This window comes from Ochlerotatus camptorhynchus, unplaced genomic scaffold (genome assembly GCF_037179485.1).
Source record: "Ochlerotatus camptorhynchus isolate MF236.1 unplaced genomic scaffold, CSIRO-AGI_Acam_v1.1 ptg000043l, whole genome shotgun sequence".
Classification (NCBI taxonomy): domain Eukaryota; kingdom Metazoa; phylum Arthropoda; class Insecta; order Diptera; family Culicidae; genus Ochlerotatus; species Ochlerotatus camptorhynchus.
The window spans coordinates 1,279,397-1,302,438 of NW_027040534.1; the positions used below are offsets into that span (position 1 = coordinate 1,279,397).

General features: G+C 40.0%; 1 protein-coding gene and 1 long non-coding RNA gene across 2 annotated transcripts in view; one reads left to right on the forward strand and one right to left on the reverse strand.

Annotated features, from left to right (window-relative positions):
- The first annotated feature begins 5,330 nt into the window (after window positions 1-5,330).
- On the forward strand, window positions 5,331-7,976 carry LOC135714097 (uncharacterized). Its single transcript, XR_010518805.1, has 2 exons — window positions 5,331-7,316; window positions 7,567-7,976. It is a non-coding gene; the product is annotated as an uncharacterized LOC135714097 (long non-coding RNA).
- An 8,568-nt stretch (window positions 7,977-16,544) lies between these two features.
- The window catches only part of dock (SH2/SH3 adaptor protein dock), a 36,686-nt gene continuing 30,188 nt past the window's right edge, over window positions 16,545-23,042 (reverse strand). Inside the window, exon 6 of the mRNA XM_065237569.1 lies at window positions 16,545-17,392. Coding sequence (XP_065093641.1) covers window positions 17,183-17,392 — 210 coding nt within the window. The 3' untranslated portion in view covers window positions 16,545-17,182. The remainder of the gene's footprint in view (window positions 17,393-23,042) is intronic.

Below are 23,042 nucleotides of genomic sequence, written 5' to 3' on the forward strand. Positions count from 1 at the left end.
TACGGACTTCCGGATAAACTGACGCGATTGGTCAAGGCTACGATGGATCGAGTGATGTGCGTTGTTCGAGTATCGGAGGGGGTTACGGCAGGGTGATGGACTTTCGTGTCTGCTGTTCAACATCGCGTTAGAAGGTGTGATCAGAAGAGCTGGGATAGACACGAGTGGCACGATATGCAGGAAGTCCATCCAGCTCCTTGGCTTCGCCGATGACATTGACATTATGGCAAGGAACTTTGAGATGATGGCGGAAACGTACATCAGACTGAAGGCTGAAGCTAGACGGATTGGACTTGCCATCAACGCATCAAAGACAAAATACATGAAAGGAAGAGGTTCTAGGGAAGACAATGTTAGCCTCCCACCTCGAGTTCAGATTGACGGTGACGAAATCGAGGTGGTCGATGAGTTCGTGTATTTGGGCTCACTGCTGACCGCCGAAAATAATACCAGCAGAGAAATTCAAAGACGCATTATGGCAGGGAATCGTGCCTACTTTGGACTCCGGAGGACGCTCCGGTCGAATAAAATTCGCCGCCGCACGAAGTTGACTGTCTACAAGACGCTGATTAGACCGGTGGTCCTTTACGGCTACGAGACCTGGACTATGCTCGTGGAGGACCAACGCGCCCTTGGTGTTTTCGAACGGAAGGTGTTGCGTACCACCTACGGTGGAGTCCAGATGGATGACGGAACGTGGAGGAGGCGAATGAACCACGAATTGCACCAGCTGCTAGGAGAACCATCCATCGTCCACATTGCAAAAATTGGGAGACTACGGTGGGCTGGGCACGTCGTAAGAATGCCGCACGACGACCCAGTGAAAATGGTTCTAGAAAGCGACCCAACAGGAACAAGAAGAAGAGGCGCGCAGCGGGCAAGGTGGATCGACCAAGTAGAAGGTGACCTGCGGACCCTTCGCAGACTACGAGGCTGACGAACTGTGGCGATGGATTGAGTAGAGTGGAGACGACTTCTTCGGACAGCAGAGGACAACAAGGCCTTAGCCTGATTGGTAAGGTAAGTAGGTAAATAAGTGTGCGTTTGACTAGTACTGTCGCATTAAGGTGATCCCTTGTGAAGTACACAAATGGCGGCCACGTGGGCTATAAATGCACTTCTACCTCGAATTTTCAATTACACAAATCTCGGAAATTAAAGTCCCATTTCACCTGACATTGCTACTGCATGTATGCTGCAGCGCAGGAAACATAGAGTAACAGTTTCATTGTAGTACGTGTCGTGGAAGCTGATATGTGTGCACTAAAAGTTTCGAAGTAGTAGCGAGAATAACGATCTCACAGCCAGAATTGGTAACGGTCAGTTTGGTCAGTGACGTTTGACGAAAACCAAAAATAAATTGTCGCGGTATAAAAACCATCATTTCCATACATTCTTCGTCATTGACGAAGAGAAGTCGACAGTAATCCATTTGAACAAATCCTATCGCATCTTTTACCTTCACTTCTCTTTTCTGTATCATGCATGGACAAAAAAAAAAGCAAATACCGTCGAACGTGCATGTGACCAGACTAGTAACCACACTATGAGCGCTTCTTGTTTTCCTTTAGCCTATCCATTCTCCCAAGCGTTGATAGACCAGTGGTAAAAACACAAGCCTGTTAATCTCAACGTTGGTGGTTCGAATCCGTTTTGCACCCATTTTAAGTTTTTTTGTGTTGCTTCCAACGATCATCATTTTTTGTCAAACAATACGTAACGGCTGACTAAAACGTGCAGTTTTTAATCCTCTCCGAGTAACCGACCGATCTATGAGAGAGAGAGAACGTACTGAGCTAGTTTTTTTCACGACGTAAATGAAAGAGGACTGTCTTCATACGGAATTTGTCATGCGCTGCTTGGAGTGCGACGAAGATAGTAATACAATATTTTTCATCACTGACTTTGCTCTCTCTACGTTGATGCAAGACAGACATTTTCAACATCTATTTAATTTTCATACTGCCGTACTCTAGCGGAACTATCTATCTACCCTCTTCAGACTATTTTCTAGCTAATAAATTATCACAATCACACTAAAGCTTCATGTTACACTCAAAATAATTATCACATATCTAATGGATGAAATCCATGTGAATTTTACATAGCTTTCCTGTGATCACATAGCTGCAAATCCCATCACAAAATCACATGAATATTATAAGGCCGATGAAATTCATATGAAAAATCATATAAAATTAACGTGATCGCATGTTTTTTATGTGAAATTCAGATGAATTCAATTAATATTGATTATGGATGAAAATCATATGCGTTTCTAATGGATGCTACATGAAAACTATTTTCGGTGTAAATAGCATTTCCAACATACTCTGAAAATCGTAAACTTCACGTATGAAGTAACATAAAAACACTTTGAATGAAACAGGAATAGGTTAGAACCAGAGTTCGGTTGATCTCACACCACCGTAACGCACCCTTACGAGGCGATCTACCCGCGTTACGATTACGGGTTAGAATGATTGATTTTCATACATAACCAAATTTGCAAAAAAAGCTACGCTTCATAATCCTACGCTAGCAGAAAAGAATTGTGTGTAAAAAAATGTGTTTAGGAAATAAGAAAATGAATTAGGCTGATACAAACTTAATTTTGAATCATTGTTAAAAAGCTTCAAAAATTACAAAATATTGAAGGGGCAAAAACTATATATTCAAATAGTCTTTCGCTGTGCGCTCATCTGAAAACTTGACAAATTATTTTTATTATTTTATTTTTATTAACTAATTATTAAATAAGTTGTTTATCCATTCATGTATTTTCCATCCCTTGTTATTCATACTCTAGGCTTGAACACCGGAAGGTCTCCGGTTGACATCACGAATAGCTAGAACACCGGACGGATACCAACTGACATCAGAAAAGTCTTAACCATCGGTCGGGTTCCGCCTGACATCGGGAACGGCTTGAACATTGGACGGATTCTGGTTGCATCGGCTTTGAATACCAGATTGTTTCCGAATTGCATCGGTACTTCGGATTCCGGTAGACATCGAGACTTTAAGACAACTTAAAAACGTAAGGATAACGAAGGATATTTTTCAAATACGCTGCTCTTATAAGTCAACTTTTCATGAATATGATGTTCTAACTTCTTTGTGTGTTACTTGGGCTTCAAGATCGGCCGACTAATCGAACCACGGTGCGAGAACAACGGTATCATCATGGGCTTGGTCTTCAATAATTCGGTTGGACTATCAACTTCACGGACTGCATCAGGTTTGGATTCTTGATCGACTTCGTTTCGGTGGTTTGGATCGGGGATCGTTTCACAATTTCCACGCTTCACTTCGGCATTTCGGATCGAGTACGACGTATGCTGCGGTGGCAACTCTATCGTCGATGACATGGCAGTAAAATAACGTTTGGAGCCGGACCGGGCTGTCGAGTCAATAGTTGATTTTGGACGACCCAAGTAAATGGTGTGCTTGCGGTATACTACTGATTTTGGACGACCCAAGTAAATGGTGTGCTTGCGGTATAATACTTCGATGATGCACCCAACCGAGAAATGTAAGATTCTACTATTATGTGTGGCAGGATAATTTCTCAAAATGAGATTACGCATATTGATTTAACATACGGCGGCTCTTTATGCAGGATTCGCTCCTCAAGTTGTGTAGAATCCTTATGTGCGGGGTTGCAGCGCGCTTCGACCATCACCAAATGAAAATTTAACACAAGCGTGACAATACAAGATCCAACACAGATTCATGTAGTTTACCACCTCTGCTGCTGAAAAACTGTTCCGAAGAACTGGCGAATCCAATTGCTCACTTATTCAATCAATCGCTACGTGAAAGGACCTTTCCAGCGGCTTGGAAATCTGCTTACGTTGTTCCTATACACAAGTCAGGCAACTGTAACCAGGTGACAAACTATCGCGGAGTATCTATTCTTTGTTGTCTCAGTAAAATATTTGAAAAACTGGTGCACAATGTTTTATACAACGTAGCGTCTCCGATTATCTTCGAAGGTCAGCATGGCTTCATGAAGCATCGCTCTACAACAACGAACCTCATGTGTTACGTCACCACAGTGTCCCGCGAAGTAGAAGAGAGGCGGCAAGTTGACGCGGTGTATGTTGACTTCGCGAAAGCCTTTGATACCGTACCGCACATTCAGCTCATTGAGAAACTGAGGCACATAGGTTTTCCAGATTGGATTACGGAGTGGATTTCTTCGTACTTATGTGATCGTACCGCATATGTTGTGATCAACTCGGCTCGTTCCCGCTCTTTCAACATCACGTCTGGTGTACCCCAAGGAAGCGTTTTGGGACCACTATTATTCAACATTTTCATCAATGATCTGTGTTTGCGGCTTTCCTCGTTCAAGCTCTCATTCGCTGATGACCTTAAATTCTATCGTGTCATAGCTTCTCTCTTGGACTGCTTTGCTCTGCAAGAGGATATCAACACTATGATGATATGGTGTAGCGATAACGGCATGCGAGTTAACAACAAGAAATGCAAAATTATTTCTTTCAGTCGCTGCAATAGCCCCATTCTGCATCAATACAGGATGGAAACGGCGGAATTAGAACGAGTTTCGTCCATCTGCGACCTCGGTGTTACCATCGATACGAAACTAAGGTTCAACGAACACGTGGGAATTATGACTGCCAAAGCTTTTTCTGTGCTGGGATTCATCCGTCGCCATGCGTCCGAGTTCACCGACATTTACGCGTTAAAAACTCTCTACTGTTCGTTGGTTCGTAGCATTCTGGAGTACGCTGCTCCAGTTTGGGCCCCTTACTATGTAGTTCATGTTCTTACCATTGAACGGGTACAGAAAAGGTTCGTACGTTTTGCATTGAGACAGCTTCCCTGGAACGATCCGTCTAATCTTCCTCCCTATTCTGACCGATGTAAGCTCATAGGATTGGAGCCACTATCTACCAGACGAGTTACGATGCAGCGATTATTTATTTTTGATGTCATCGGACGATTTATTGATTGTCCTGAACTTCTCGCACAGATCCCACTAAACATTCCTCCCCGACGGTTTCGGAACTCACCTTTATTAGCAGTTCCATACCACAGAACAAACTACGGATACAACAACCCGTTCGATTCGTGCCTTCGCTCGTTCAATGTTGTTTGTGACGAATTTGATTTTAATTTGACCAAAAATGTTTTTAGAAATAGGATTAGAAGCAATCTTTAGTTTATAAGAAAATAGTTCAGTCTGTACGACTAGTCGAAGACGGTGATATATAAAATAAAATAAAATAAAACATATTTACATCCATAATTCTCATTGCAGAGGTTCAGCCGCACAAAATATCTTGTCTCCGCATAGAGGACCAGATATTGGAAACAGAGAGGAAGAAAATGAAGCACGCCGCACAACCCGATCCTAAGACAACTTCTCAGCAAAATAAATCGGCAAAAGACAAGAGCATAAAAAATAATAGGTAATCATGGTGTGAAAGGATTTCGGTACGCTTCAGAAGTTTAGCAACGACACTACTTAAAATCCAATAAAAACGCATAAAAGCTATTCTTTTAATATTTTGTTTTAATTCACAAATCGCTTTATCCGTCATAGGTCTATGTTTTTTTCCTTTTTTTTATTTTACTTGATTAGAAGCTCTCTCGCTCTCCCTTTCTCTCCATCTCCCCAGCATGACTCTATTCCTATTCGTTCAATACGCTTTTACCTTCTACTAATTCCTTCTCAAATATGCCACAAAAAAGAAAACCGTTCCGTTTTCGCTACTAATTCCGCCTACAAAAAAAGTCCACGATCTCTGAATCGATCCGATTTCAACATCCACCTTCTGTAACCGTTTCGTTTCCAGTCACAAATGAATTTATACAACCGAATATCGACCATCATGGTGTTACATTACCCGATCCTCGTTTAATATAAAGTGCTAACGATTCTCCGTTTTCGTATTCGCCGCTTTTATAGCATCATTGATTTGCTCGTTTCTAATGACATTCCGTTTCGACCTCATCCGTGCGCGTTATCACTTTAACGGATGTGGTTAAAGCGTCCTTTTATCTCTCTTATATACTTTTTTGTTTGTTTTATACTTATATTGAGTTGTCCGTGTTTCGAACACGCACTGATGAAAATGTTTCGAGTTTAGCCTACGGTATGTTTGTCGGTGATTTGTTTGTATGTAGATGTGTTATGTTTATGTGTATGCATGGTAGCTGGATTTTGTTTTATTCGAACTGTTATTTTTTGTTTGTTTAATTACAGCTGATTTTTTTCATGTTTGGCTTTTACACGCTAATTACGATTTGGTATAGTTTGATGTATTTGTCCTAACTTTTTTTTCATGTCTATATATTATTTATTTTATACGACGTGTTCCATTATCCGCCGTTTTTTAATGATTAAAATTCAATTACTATGGTATGCACAATTTCAACAACAAAAAAATGGATTATGGATGTATTCAAGTTTGGATGGTACACTAATTTGAAAAGTTATGACAAAACGATGAATTGGGTTTAAAAATGCACTTTCATTCATCTGTACAGACATTTTTCTTGATGATGCAACTTACACATACATGAAACAATTACAGCGAAAGAGTGGCATTATGGTGATATGGACGTTGTAATACCATGTTATAGGGCAGATTACGTCTTCGTCAAATTCCTATGCCTATTATCGTAAGGGGGTAAATAAAGTGGTTGTGTGCTCTTTTTTGTCCAAAACAAATTGGCATTCAAATACTTTATTTAAATAACGAAAAAAGGTATGGAAAATGGCGAAGGTGTTACTTCTCCTACATATTTGAAGAAGGTTGTTTATGAATATTGTAACTAGGTATTTGATGAAGCGGTAGTTAGCGGTAGCAATTGTATGATACTTGATGAAAAGCTTCAATCTAATCGGATTATAGACTTTCCGGTCCAGAATTTAAAAGGTACGACAGCTGTGTGGAAGAGCTCAAAGAACACTAAATTTAAGATAATACTTAGCGGAAATTTATGTTTTTCGATCATTTTGAATGCATTGCTTTATTTCAGTGTTATGAGAATTTAGGAATTTAATTTAAGTTCATCTGTCGTTGAACTAAAGATTATAGTTTATATGTTTTGTTTCACACATTTTAGATCATCCGTGACTCGCCCGGGGTGAGATTTGAGCTCAAGTCTTTCAGCATGAGAAACATGGATGCTAACCATTTACGCCAGGCCCGTATTCAGTTAAACATTATGAATGCAAAATCAGAAATCAAATTGATTTAATTGAAAACAAGATTAGTTTTCCGTTTGATTCAACAGTGTAAAATTTTGCTCTCATTTTTGTTTTGTTAACCGTTAAGGTGAATCGCTCTGACATCCTTATTCTCGTAACCACTTCGAAACTTTAAGTGCACAACTATCAGCTTCTGCGACACGGGCAATATTTAAATTGTTACTCCACGTTTGGTGCACTGCAGCATACACGAAGTAGCAATTTCAAATTAAATGGGGCACTGATTTCCGAGATTTGTGTTATTAAAATTCGAAGTTGAAGTGCATGTATAGCCTACGTGGCGGCCATTTGTGGACTCTATAAGGAATCACCTTAAGTCAACCAAAATGAGATCAACTGGAGTTTTCAAAATAAGTTACATCATAACAGCACATTTTGATTTTGATTTGATCTCCAGCTTTGCTCGGGCAATCAAAACAGTTTCCATTAATGATCATACAACTGCATACGCATTTTTATATATATACGATGGATCAACAAGCTGGATGACAACATGCATTTTATGTTTGAGATATCAGAGATTAAATACAGTCCGAAACTTGCTGGCGATTGTACCTTAGCGTTATTTAGTCTGTATATAGCAATAGATATGATCATGTGATGTTCAATGATTATTTACGATGACAATTGTTCTGGAATCAGACTTATCGTGACTCGTGTTTTTCGCATTACTCCTCTTCTATAGCTACTGAATTGTTTCAATTGAATTAGATTCATTGTTTCTTTTCCGTTCGTACAAAAGAAGGCGTCCGCAGAAATAGCAAACTCGCTTGTTCGTTTTCCTGTAATTTGAGTCTACCAATACATACATAGTACGCTAGATGCTGTCTGTAACCGTGTGAGTTGCTTTTCTCTCTCTATCTCCCATTTTGACTACCACTTACTGTTAAGCTGTTATTATTACTAATTTCGATTCACAATTAATTAGATTAGAAATATTTTAGCGCCGATAAATTCTTTCTTATTGTTTCTGTTATGTTTCAACACAAACGTTCCATGTTGTGCTTTTTTTTGGGTATATCCCGAGGTCTATCCTTATGGCATGAGTGCTTTCGAGAAGGGATGGTTTGAAATACATAAGAAAATACAGTTTTGTTTCTATGATAATAGGGATGTCGTTGAATGAACATATAGATGAGTCGAGAATTTTTTTAACGTTCGGTTTTCCATGAAGAATTTTCGCGTCACTTTTCAATAGGTCTACATTTATCGATTCTGTTCATCGACTTTCACTTTCGTTAATAACTCGGCAGCAAAAAACATTATGTTTAACGTGTTGGGTGCTAAGTAATAGAATCTTTTATTAAAATATGTAGGTAGTGAAAATAGCACGAAATGTGTTTGTATGGCCGTGGTCATGCAAAGAATCGAGCAATTAATGAATTGAAGAATATTGTTGGTGAAAATTGGCTTTAAGGTATGTTTTTAATCCATCACATTAACTTCAATCTACCTTTGCAACTAGAAGATTATATGTATATTTCAAACGATTAAAAAGTAAATATGAGTATAAAATAGGTAGTTTTTCTCTGCGCAGAACATAATCACTGCGACCAGCACAGTGCAGTGGTTTCCAGATCGTACATACGGATTTATTTGATAAAGGGGAATAAAATAGCAGCCAATAACAGATTCCAGATGGGGAATTTCATAAAAATATTTTATAACTAAACCGATCCAAATTGAATATCAGGTCAATTTAGTTAGACATGATGAAGATCATTTGAGAATCCATGATTGGTTTCCACAAAACTGCAATTATGTTTAGGTTTCAAAGTGACTGATCGCGCACGGGCTGGATCCTATTTACGTTGTGTTTACGGAGCACTACATAAAGTAAAACACGACCGTTGGATTGGCCGTCCTGCCATGGCGGCGGCATACGAACTATAATTTTATTTCTCAAATACAATACAAAAAAGTACACAACAGAAAGAGACACTTGTGACTACTACTGTAGCGACATCTGTGTGAGGATAGATGTACCCCTTGAGCTAGTAGGATAGTTGCGCATGTACTAGACGTTTGCACAAACAGTGACTGATGAGTGACTCTTAAGGCCGGCGCACAATACATACGTTTTCGGGTTTTTTGACAGATAATGCACGGGCTAACTGTCAAAAAACCTGAAAACGTATCCATTGTGCGCCGGTCTTTAGCATTTGAAGTTTTAAAAATGATCGAAAATTGAAAGTATACCAGAATCTTCATTGATAAACGGCTAGACAATAAGTACCATTGGTTCTACACGTACCTGCAGATATTTAATAGACCCCAATTAGTGGTCCTTAGCCTATTGGTCTGTAATTCCTATCCCTATCATACGAGTAACCATAAGAAAAATCGGATTAACAACCCCGGTGAGACCTTAGTTGCATGGTGACAGGAAAAGAGGGTGGCTCCTATTTTCGAACGGTGCAGCTTATACAACCTGAGTGGAACTCTTAACAGAGCTGTGCACACACGCTTTACTGAAAACTTTGATCGGGGCATGGGAATTATTTTTTTCTCGATATAAGAAATACAAAATCACCAAAAATGTCAATAATAGTCTCAAAATGACGGTAAAGAGAAGTTCCATCTTTAGAATGGTGATGTTTTCGGAAATGCCTATTTGTATGTTTTAATGTTGTTGGTGTCGAACTGCATACCATCTAAGGTGGAGAAGACGAATGTACCGCGAATTGCACCAATTATTGGGAGAACCACCCAAACCGCAAAAATTGGGCTACTACGGTGGGCTTAGCACGTCGTAAGAATGTCGAACGACCACCCAGTGAAAATGGTTGCGTTGCGTATGTAACGGAGTAAGTCATGGATTGCATACTGGCAACTGTTATGTATCTACTTTACCATTCTGATTATTCTGATTGTTTAAGGAAAACTATTTGGGAGTGAATACCCGAGCAAAGTCCAGCATCAAAATGACAGCAAATTGAAATCAAGTTTTGATATCAACATCAAACTGAAATCATAATTTGATTTCAGTTTACGCAATTGATAAATTTGATACCAAATTTTGTTTTCATTTTGCTGTACATTTGCTTTTCAAAAATATGTTGTTGTGGGTTTGTTTTCATTGCCTTAACAAAACATCAAATTGAATACTTGTGTTGTTATCAACAGTATAAATGGATATCAAATTGAGTTTTCAGTTTGCTCTCACTGATAGCAGAAATAGTTTTCAATGTGATGTCACAGGAAGATTTTTTTTGCTCTCAATTTTGAAATTTTAACTGTTAAAAACACCCAAAACGAAAGTAACCTGAGTAATCATTATCAGCGAAATCACAGCATCAAATTTAGATTTCAATTTGATCTCAGACTTTGCTCGGGTAGCTCTTCAATCAAAGTTCAGAACATGAAAAGCATGAAAATTGTCATTGCTAGTCACGCCCATCTTCTCCGTTACTGTGGAAAGGAAGGATATTGTTAATGTAACATAACTTAAGGGGAGCGACTCACCGACGTCCCCATAGATGACGGCAATCCGGTGAAAGTGGTTCTGGAGGTAGACAAAGATGCACGCAGCGGATAATGTGGATCTGCCAGGTAGAAAACGACGTACGGAGCCTCCGCAGATAGCGGGGCTGGCTACATGCATCATTTTCTTAAAGCACGAAAGTCCGAGAATATTCGTAATTTTTCCCTGGATCTATATTTCTTCAAGATTTAGATTTCTAAAACAGTTTTATTCTTGCACTATCTCACATTCGGGCTAACGGTGTTCGGTACAGTGAACGTAGGCCTAATTGCATTCGGTTTGATTCACTAATACCGGTTTGTTCGGTCTCCGCCGAAAGTCAACCGAACAGCGCTTAAAAAAGCAACGAAGAGTGGAGCAAAATCCAGCAGAAAGAAATCCACCAATCAGCGACGACCACATAGGTGTTAAAAACTTGGCCTTTCGCGCCTATCTTGAAAAACGTTATAATAATGCACATTTCAACATTTTGCACGGAAAAGTATGGGAGATAAATTTTAAAACGCACTTATTTTTCGAATTAAGTACTAAAGTACTGATTGCTACTACAGTGGTAGATAAAAAATCGAAATCTACCTAACTGAACCACCTACCTAACAATTAATTTTCAACCGTGAACAAGTTTGTATCGCAGCAGCAGGAGAATAATATTTACATGTTGTAAATATTAGAGAAGAGAAGAAAAATGCAATAGTGTAGCGTAGCTGCCGAAGTTCAATTATTTCCCTGGCTCGGAGCAACGTCAAACTCCCAGTTCTTTTGAGAACTCCAGGAATTAATTTCGAATAACGATTGCCTCCTCCACTAACATCGCAGTATAGTCCACTGCCGAGAATAAAGCCGCCCTCCGCCGGATCACAAGTCACGAAGCTTTCACCGTGAAATTTTACCCAGAGACGTTCCTATCAAGGAGGGATCGGGATCGTTCCACGGATTCGACGAATGGGAAGCCGAGATGGATGAACCCACAGCGAATGAGTATCGGGGATTTGTATCTTCCAGCGCTTCCAAGCGAAAGAAGATAGTGCGAATCAATGGGACACTGATCAACTCGTCACTTGGATTGGCACAGCTTAATGTATTAACGACGTTTCCATTGAACTACAAGAGTTGTTATTGGAAGCAAAAGCCAAAGCTGCCCAAAGCTATGATCCATAATGGAAGCTACGCCGCATAGCCGAAATTCAAGGAAATACAGACGCTATTCTATTGTACCACCAAGGCCCTCATTGGACAAGCGAACTTGGATGCCAAGATTATTCGTTTTAGCACTCGACAGTTCAATCTGTCAGTCCTGGGAGACAACGCAGAAAAAAATGAGGTTCCCAAGTACGAGGAAACCATCACAGAAGAACGTGAAGATACGCTGTTGGAGTTTGTTTCAACTGCCTACGGCACCGACATCATACGTTGCTCCACGAGGACGGAGTACCCAGCCGAAAAACGAAATCTAATATAATGAGAGAGAGAAGGATTAGTATTTTCCATTTAATTCCACTACTTTATTAGCTTATCCTTGACAGATACGCGTATTTCGTCTACAATGTGCAGACTTCTTCAGTGTCTTGTACTAATACTCGACTAGTACAAGACACTGAAGAAGTCTGCACATTGTAGACGAAATACGCGTATCTGTCAAGGATAAGCAAATAAAGTAGTGGAATTAAATGGAAAATACTAATCCTTCTCTCTCTCATTATACAGGTATTCCACTAAGACGCCCACATTCATCAGGATTCGAAATCTAATGTTTCCCTTCCCATGGAAATAGTGGCAAGCCATCCATCAATTCCATTAGCGTCGAACCAATCAAAAAGATTTCAATGGGTATCCACATACTGTTCGTGCCACGTCGCCCGGTACTGCTGCTTACTGCGGAGGTGCAGGTCCTCAACAGAAAGATCAGACACATTCCAGACGTGTCGTCATGTTGGACAGCGGATTCCAAGTGAACTTCGTGACCGAAGAGATGGCCAACCGCCTTGACCTCCACAAGCATCAAGCAAATGTCTCGATTACTGGTTAGGTGACAAGGTGAATAATGATGAATGCTTAGTTGCGCCACAAGTAACAAGTACAATCCCTTCAGCGATGATCGTTACACCCCCGACGGAATTATTCTTGCTGATTCCGAGTTCCACACGCCTGATAAAATGGACATGCTGACCGGTGGAGAACTATTCTTCGACATCATGCTGAAAACAAGTCGTATTAACATAGGTTATGGTTTGCCAGAGCTACGAGAAACGTACCTTGGGAGAATCGAGTCTGGTGTTGTAAAAAAACGCGTATTCCCAATTAGTTTCCCCAGCACTCAAACCTAGTCCACGTCCATAAACCAACCCAACATGAACAAACTTACGATAAACCGACCAGTATCGAGAAGGAACATGACGAGGAACGCACCATTATACTACCGAACACGAAAAGATTGGATCCAGTAGCCGACACAAAAGTCATCTCCAACCAACTGAAACAGTTACCCATGCAACCACTAACCACGATAGTTCTGGAGGTCCTAAACCTTTGGAAAAACAGGACGCATCACCGATCATTGAACCAACGGAAATCCACGACTGCACCGGTCCCTCGAGTCCCTGATGGCATTAGATCTTGTTGCCAACAACCCGAGGCACCCTTCCGATATGTACTGACGGATTGCATCATGTCCGAGGTCAGACCGATCTCTCGCAACTATCATTTACGAGACTTCATTTCATCATCCTACTGGACAGGAATCTGGTACTATCCTGTTTGGTTCTGCAGAGCTATTCCAAGTCGAGTGGCCCGACCTGACGAATACCAATCAAGTTGGAACACGCCTGCCGGCAGCAATCGAATTATCTTTTCATCATTCAGATTCGCCGAGTTCAGCGTGTTCCACGCTGTGCCCTTCAAGATAAAGGTCAGCCGTCCACTATGGCGACGACGGTTCTTTCCAAAAGGCTCATATTTTTGAAGATGGACGGTATCGACCCCTAATCCTAGAAGTTATTATATCGTTTGGCATAATGGCCATTTGGCATAAATGCGGAAAAACTTTACTTATACCGAACGAAAAATATATATTCTCTTTAACATAAGCTGTTATTTCTCATTTGAAGCCTGCTATCAACATTAAAACATACATTTAGAAACACTATACCAACAAATTCAAAATTATATTGGCAATTCCAAAAACAGGTTTATTTATGTAATACAATTAATAATGCAAACTTTGAAGTACATATTCAGAGCATTAGGGGAACTAGGGACAACTAATATTCAGTGTTGCATGACACTGAACGATTAATACTTAATGTCCCATTGCAAGCAGTTTTTGAGTGCTGATCAACATGGGTTTACTGTCGGTCGCTCTACAACTACCAATCTGCTGTGTCTCACATCGTATATAACCGAAAGCATGTCGGATCGGGTTCAAACGGACGTTATTTATTCAGACCTATCCGCAGCATTCGACAAGTTGAACCATGCTATTGCGATTGCTAAACTCGGCAGGCTCGGTGTATGCGGTAATCTTCTGAGTTGGTTTCGATCATATCTTACCGGTCGGCAATTAAAAGTTGCCATAGGAGATTGCAGATCAGCTAGCTTCTTCGCCACATCAGGTATACCTCAGGGAAGCCACATGGGACCGTTAATTTTTATACTGTACTTCAACGACGTGCATCTGGTCATCGAAGCTCCTCGGTTATCATATGCAGATGACCTCAAAATCTTCCTACGAATCTGCTCCATTGCTGACTGTCACTTTCTTCAACGTCAACTGAATGTATTCGCTAGTTGGTGCAGGTTAAACAGAATGGTAGTGAACCCAGCCAAATGCTCCGCTATTACGTTCTCACGAAAACAACAACCGATAATATTTAGCTATGACCTGCTTGGCTCGACAATCGAACGCGTGAATCAGGTGAAAGACTTGGGTGTGATCTTGGATTCGCAGCTTTCTTTCAAGCAACACATTGCATATGTTGTTGATAAGGCGTCAAGAACTTTAGGGTTCATTTTTCGGATAGCTAAAAACTTCACTGATATCTACTGTCTAAAATCTCTCTATTGTTCGCTTGTTCGATCGACGCTTGAGTATTGTTCAGCGGTTTGGAACCCAAACTACAACAACGGTGCCGAGAGAATTGAATCTGTTCAACGTCGCTTTCTTCGTTTTGCGTTGCGTAGATTGCCTTGGAACGATCCGTTTCGATTACCAAGCTACGAAAGCCGTTGTCAACTTATCGACCTAGAACTTCTCCGGACTAGAAGAGACACAAACAGAGCCCTTACCGTGGCCGATATCCTACAAGGAAGGACAGATTGTGAGGCTATCCTGAGGCAAATTGACCTGAATGTTCAACCCCGACCGCTTCGTAATAACCTTATGCTAAGACTGCCTCTACGTCGCACAAATTATGGAGCGTACGGTGCGATTTGCGGACTGCAGAGAACATTCAACAGAGTTGCATCTGTTTTCGACTTTCATCTCTCCCGTGATGCGCTTCGTCGAAAGTTTTCTTCTGTTTTTCGCCGGCAGGAGTTAAGATATTGACTATAAGATATACGTTTTTTAATGTTTTTTATGTTATGACCATGCTTGAATGTATTTTTTTTTACCATAGTTGATAAGGTTTAAATCATTGGGGCTTCATCCAGCCTGTTGATGTAATTAAATAAATAACAAATAAATGTCAAACTCCTTCATGATCGACAACACCTCATGCCTCGTGACAGACCAACCCTTTGATTATTTTGGGAAAATTTAATTTGAAACCCCAGTTGATTTCTACGCAATTATTTCAAATCATTTGTATCGACTTATCAACCCGAAAATTGTCTGACAGTACGCGTCTTCCGCTAGAATGACATGGTAATTTAAAAATTTATTAACGCTTCCAGATTGAATATATTCAGAAATCAATAAAAATCGACTCATTAAATTCGAACGGCATTAAAATCCCCCACTTTTCAAAAACGAAAACCATGGATGACAATTCCATGTGATGCTTTCTGGATCGGTGGTAAAAAATGCCTGACTTTGAAAGTTGAGTGCTTGAAAATGATGAGAAAAGAAAAGGAAAAATTACATTTTTAGACACTTTTTTTTTAACACTAGCCCGAATGTAACACTTGCTCTAATAATAATGTTAGTAGATTTTACTTCTTTAAAACATGAGCAGTTCTTTCGAGATGTACTGTTACTGCACATATTCGCATATCACTCCCATCTTTGCTTGATTTTTTATCCATATGGAAATGTTATACATACCCATGAGTGTACTGTGATTGAAGTTTTAATTTGAAAATTTCAGATTTAAAAAAATGACTGGTAAAAAGTTTGAGTTCTAGTATTTGAAAGTTTGATAAGAAATCAGAATCTATTATTTTAGAAAAAAAAATCCTTCTTTTAAACATCAGCAGTTCTTTCTAGAACTTTGAAATATTTCAAATGTTTAGAATTTGAATGTTTGATGAGAATTTTTTGAACATTCAAACAATACAGAAATTATATGAGTTTTCTTCAACTCAGACTATTTTCCAACGATTCGGGATTGCGTTACATTCGGGCTTAGTCACGTTCAGGGAAGTGTCATTTGGGCTAGTGACTTTCAGACAAATGGTATAGAATCGTAGAAACTATCTATGTAGTTTCCCCGAAAAACTAGAACTTCGTTATATGTATGAGCCTCTATTCGAATGCAAAAGCACAAGTAGGTTTAAAATGCAATTAAAAGAATGACAGATGTTATATAGCTTTGAAATGCTGGCCGGATTATGACTTTTGTTGTTTATCCATATACTATGTTACTCTGCACTGTGTTTATAATATATCCATTCATGTACTATTATGTAATATTAATATCTGGAAGCTGCACCGTAATGTTTGTTTGAAATTGTTACAGATGTAATTATGATGATTTCAGTTGTTGTTTTGTTGCTTCTGTTCTTCTTATAGTTTCGATAAAGAATTTGTGACTGGATTTGCCTTCTCTGCCCATAACATACTTTCAGTTGGGGAATAATTGGGATCGCTTGGTTTGTAAATGCATATACCAAGGTTAGTGGTTTCATACCGTTTGCTAGAATACACACATCCATTCGATTCTGTCTCGTCACAAGATTCTGATTATGCTTCTCGAGTATATTACTTTGTCTTCATTACACTAGTCAGTTTGCTCTATTCGTGATCTTTTTTTCTTTGATTTGTTAGAATTTGTCGTATTTCTCGTCTAAGATTTTGATAAATAAATAATTAATATTAATTATCAATACAAGATTTTATGAAATATCATTTCAAAGGATGTTCATTTACTTTCTGTCTTGATTTACGTCTCTTTTTAACTTAAATTTATATGCGTATGGGTTTTGCCTTTTATCTCACATAAACTATAATAAAAAACGCACTCTTACCTGGCTACCAACAAACGCGACGACGATTGTTTTGCCGTATAGGATTCTTAGGTACCGTTTGCCTTCGGCAGTGGTCGCACCAAGTACAGCTTTTCGCCTTGCTTGTTGGTGTAGATAGGTGCTCTTTGGTAGTGGTCCACTAGTTGATCTAGTGTGTGGAATTTCCGCTGTCCGATGCAGTACATGTTGCCTTCCACGTGCACGCGGAAGTGCTTGTTGCGTCCGGGCGCTTTCAGTGATACTGAGTAGTCACCGAGCTGCAAGTAGAAAAATAACAGATGGTACGGAATGTGAATTTAACGTTTTAAAAATAGATGCAGTGGAGTTTAATAATGAAGATACTTATCCCTATTCCCGTTTTCAAATTAATAGGGTACTTCATACATTGGCATAGCGGGAATATAGGCGGCCAGGCTACTGGCATGAACACGGTGCAAATATTATTTCAACGAAGTTAGTAAACATGTGCCTATTAGAATCTATATCGGGGCCTCCCTTAGCTCAGTCGGTACAGGCGCAGCTACAAAGGTAGACCATGCTGGAGGTGGCTGGGTAAGACTCTCGCGGTCCGATCTATGAGTTTTTCGAGTTGGAAAATGTCTCGACTTCCCTGAACATATAGAGTATGATTGTACTTGCCACACAATTATAGTAATGCAAAATGGTACAGGCATTTAAAGCTCTCAAATAATAACTGTGGACGTGCATCTAGAACACTAAGTTGAGAGCACGCAATAAGCTAATAGGATGCTGCACGCTTACGTCACGAATGAACGCGATGAACCTGCATTCATCAGTTTAACATCCAGTGGTGGTTTGTTTACCTTTGCTTGTTTGTCGATTCCTCTATACCTCTCCAAAAAATCTAAAAAAAAACATTTAATATTTTTTTTCCTAAGTCCATGTAAACAAACCACTGCCAGATGTCAAAATAAGTGAGGTTAACCAGACGGTGCAGCTCCCTATATACGATAAGCAATAATACCCCGTTCACATTACAGCCTATATCACGTAATATAGGCTGTCTTGCAATGAGCACTCATACATAGGATTTCCAGTGAAAACTAGATGTATGAGTGCTCATTGCAAGACAGCGTATATCATGTGATATACGCTGTAATGTGAACGGGGTATAAGCTTGAGATGCGAAGATCTATTAAAAAAAATTAGATCTTCTCTGGTATAATTAAATACACATGCCATTATAAAAATGTAGGAGACATGAATAAAGGGTGTCCACGATAAATCTGTAAATGGCTCAAAATGTTAACCCTTTGAGTTTAATACCCCGTTCACATTACAGTCTATATCACGTAATATAGGCTGTCTTGCAATGAGCACTCATACATAGGATTTCCAGTGAAAACTAGATGTTTTTTTTTTTTTGTTTATTAATTTATTTGATAAGGCTCAACCGAATTAACTTTACAGAGCCGAGGATTCTTGGTCACTATACAATAAATCTTAAAACTATAGTCAAAAGGTACAACACAATAAACACTTTATCTTCCGCTATCCAAAAAGCCTCCTCCATCAGTACTGGAGCCGCTTCCAGTGGTTTCATTGTATGGCAAATTGTTGTACGCCAACGAGGGTCAGAGCGCGTCCATTGCAGCAATGGACGCAAAACGTGGTCAGCACTCACACACTCATCACGAAACGGTTGCTTTCCAAAGTCGACGACGCATCGACCGAAAGAACTACTGATGCAGAACAATGAGAAGGACCACACAATGGTTGCTGCCGAGTAAACAGACGATCGCGTAGCACACATCGAGAGTGGCCTGCTTCTGTCGACAGCCGAGTGAACACTCAGAAAACTAGATGTATGAGTGCTCATTGCAAGACAGCGTATATCACGTGATATACGCTGTAATGTGAACGGGGTATAAAGCTTTTAAAATTTGATTAGAATCAGTTCAGTACATTAGAATCGATCCTTCATCGATGTTTAGGGTTGGTTTTTTTCTGATTTCCTTCAGGAGTTTCTTCTAGCTACAACCGGAAGTTTCTTCTGATTTTGTTATTGTGCTGCCTACCGATCTGCACTTAAGCCAGGCATAAACCTACGGAAATTTAGTCGTGGCCTATGCTAGACCGTATAGCATAACGACTTTCCTTTCACTAGCAGGCTTTTTGGTCCCACTAGCGTCCGATTAAGGGATAGTAAGAGATTAAAAGAATAAAGAAGAGAGATAGAAGATTTTGTTGTTTAGCTAAAAAAAAAAAAAAAAAACGCCGGCTTGTTGTGCAACATCAGGTTTGTTCGCTTTCATTCCGTTCCAAGGGGCAACTCCATCGTCGTCGTACTCAAATACCTGGGAACCTCCAGAGGTGCACAGGGCCAACGTGAAAGACTTCCATTCTGGGCAGCTGCTTGACCTGGGCCCAGCTCAAATTCCTATCGGCTTGCTTAATTTCCTTGTTGACGTTCCGCCGCCTTAGTATTTGCCTTTGCTGCGATGTTCTGGCGGATTTAATTCATAATCAAACGCTTGCCTGCAGACTTCGTTTCCCTAATAAAATTGTTATGGTTATTTTGCTTAACGACGTGTTCCGGGTATCATCCAAACCATTTGTGGAATAGTTCTATTATTTGGGTTGTCGTTCGTTTATGGTTATTTTTTATAAGGGTTCTATTGCTATCGGCTTCTGATGACATTTACATCTGAGATCCATTTGTGAGGCCACCAGCCACAAGTTATATACCGCAGGCAGCGGTTGATGAGACCTGCAGCTTTTGAGAGCTCTCCACTGGTGCTGCACAGATTCCACGTTTTAATCGAAGTTTCGAATTTTGGGATAGTAAGAGTGTAAATGTCATATTATCACCGACCTTATTACCACAGACAAACAGACATAACACATTGAATATTTCTCAATGTAAAACATCGTCGCTAAAACATTACCGCCATCTGTTGAGTACACTGTGGTGCGTAGTACGCTGAACAGATGGCGGTAGTGTGTAAACGTCAAACGCAAAGGAATTGACTATGAGCGCCACAGGTGGCGGTACTACCAACTACGATACTTTTGAATTGACCGTTAAATGCTTGTTCGATGAACAACTTGCGAGTGTTATGTCTGTTTGTCTGTGTTATTACCATCACCTTAGTGTGTGACATCAGGTGTACGCTCCTCTGTGTTTTCGTTACCAATGCAGTTAATTTGACACGTTTGTTGTATTTCCGTATGTCTTAATATTATTCTTGCTGAACCACCGTCAAACCCACTATCCAGAGGCAGCGAACCACCTTAACACCTGAAATTATACAAAAACAAATTAAACATTAGCACCATAGCGATGATACTGCAACCGTTGGTTGACATTTCACGATCCAGGAAATTGCGTCACCTTGCACTGCGAAGACGTAGCCCGTCTTCGATTTCCTGCGGTTGATTAGATACACCGAATACCGCCTCGGCCCAAAACCTTTTGGATAGATTCAGCATGCTTCGTACTTTGCCCAATATATCATCCGCTCAGCGATCCCATTTTGCTCGGGAGTATATGGTCACGATTTTTAATGTCGCACCCCGTCACGAACCATATTTGCCTTGAATCATGAGTTCACGTACTCACGACCGTTGTCGCTACGCCAGATTTTCAATTTCTTGTCCGTTTGACGTTCCACCATAGTCTTGAACTCATCATATGCTTCCAACGCTTAATCTTTTCTCTCCAGCGTGTAAATGACCACTTTTCTTGTCGCATCGTCAATGTAGCTCATAGAATATCGGTTGTCGCCAATTGAGGGAACTTTAAACAGTCCGCACAAATTCGTGTGCATCAACTCGAACTTATCTTCGGCCCGGCAACGCATTCCAAATCATCGGTGTTTTTGAATTGGATTACATCCGTCAACCGTTGGAGTTTCTTCAAACCTTGCTTCTTCAGGTGCCTCTGGCGCTTCTGCCACATCGTCATATCGGTGGCTTTGTAAGCTCTGTCCACTTGTCGTCGATTGAGTCGGTACAGTCGTATTTCCGCAATTCCTGATGCGAAAATTTCGCCATATTGCGACATCCTTCCTTCATGAACAGTCTCAAATGCCTTGGCACAAATTTTACTTACAAATAGCCCAAATAGCAGGTGGTACCTCCAGTACATCGTGCACGGAAACGTCATCTTCAACGCACTTCAAGTTCACCGGCCCTTTCGCTTTCGTACGCATGCTTCCTTTGTTTGCTGTTCCGATTTTAAACGTCGTTTCTTGCTTTCTTGTTCTCGAAACTCGATTCCAAACGCGAGTGGTTGCTCCGGAGTCGAAGTACCATTCTTCCTGCTGCACATCACCGATTGCAAACACTGCACACTTTGCCCGATCTTTGTTACGCTTAAGTAACAAAGATTATATCATTATTGCTTTCCACTGCTGAAATAGCGTTATTATTCAGCATGTTGATCGTTTGTCATTTTACCATTTGGAGATATTTTTATTCCGTGGGCATCAAGCTGGAGCTGCATGACAGCATAGTTTTCAAAACTTAACCCATGTGAATAAATTTTGCTTCTATCTTTCGAAAAAACAACAGAAGGTGTAGGTCGCAACTAACACCGTTCTTCTAGTTGCGTACTCAGCAGCTTCAAAGCTGTATTTTATTATTTTTGTAAGTGTTGATACAAAGGTAAATTTTATACTAATTATCTTAAAATTTCAGTGTTCTTTTACAGGTTATTTCAGGTCAACGTTTGCCATGGAAGGACGATTCCAGTTCAATCTAACAGTAAGTACAATCAAAGATATTATTTTATTAGATTAGGTTACGCGACAAACAGTTATTTTATGATTTCAGGGAGAACATACCTCAATTCTATCTAAATTTCCACTTACTACGTGGCAAACTCAATGTTTAGGTGTTGGGGAGCCCTGTGGGTTAATGACAACAACAAAAACAAGTGAGCCAGTTCGAAACCAATCGTATAATGTGGTAGATAAGCAGAACAAAGAAAGATAAATAAAGAACTTTTGTAACTTTTGTATGCAATAAAAAAACACGTTTTCGTTGAAGTGATCGGTCGCGAGTTTTGGTTCCTTTAGTGCTCGAAATTCCAGTCCAAGTGAAGGGCCCTCCATATTTCATATTGAAAACAAGGGTGGAATAATATCGTATTGTTATGTTCATTCGAACAGTTAAAATGACGTTTACTACCACTTGAACTTTGAAATAAAACATTATTTTGAGATTTTTTCTTCTAGAAACACGGGAAAAAAGTAGCCAACATTTGTGCGTTTCATAAAAAAAATATAAAAATTAGTCGGCCCAGTTTTGTGAAATCACTGGTAGAAAGTCACGCCAAAACTACTTGACAAAGTAGTGGTCAATTGATTCACCACCAATTCGCCGCAACGAGGGGTATCGGCGACAGAAGGACTAGCCTATGTTGGAAGTTTGAACACCGTTGTCGGTGGTTTGAACACTGATTCTTGTATATTGTTTCAAGATAGTTTTGGAAAAAGAATGCTGTGACGTGAGTGCGTATTAACGAGACAAAAGATACATCCGCGTAGTGTTCCGATTGATTCAGTTTTGAATTGTGAATTCCGTAAGCTCCGTAGACCATGTTGAAAATACACTTGACAAAATAGAATAAACGTATTAACGAGTCAAAGGATACGTCCGCGTAGTACTCCGATTGAATCAAAAAATCTGTTTAAGTATAAAATATCTAAACTACTGTCACTAGCAGCTAGAACTTTGGCTCTCTCAAGCCATGGTTCATCAGAGACGGAAGGCTCACTAATCCACAACGCCCGCTCATGACGGCACACTGCCACGACATGAGCTAGAGATGCCGGTTATAAACCCACCGTCTCCAACGCTCCATTATGAATGATTTGAGGATAAGCCCTCCCACCAACGTCAAGGTGAAAAAACTAGACATGGGAAGCTTCGACGATCCAG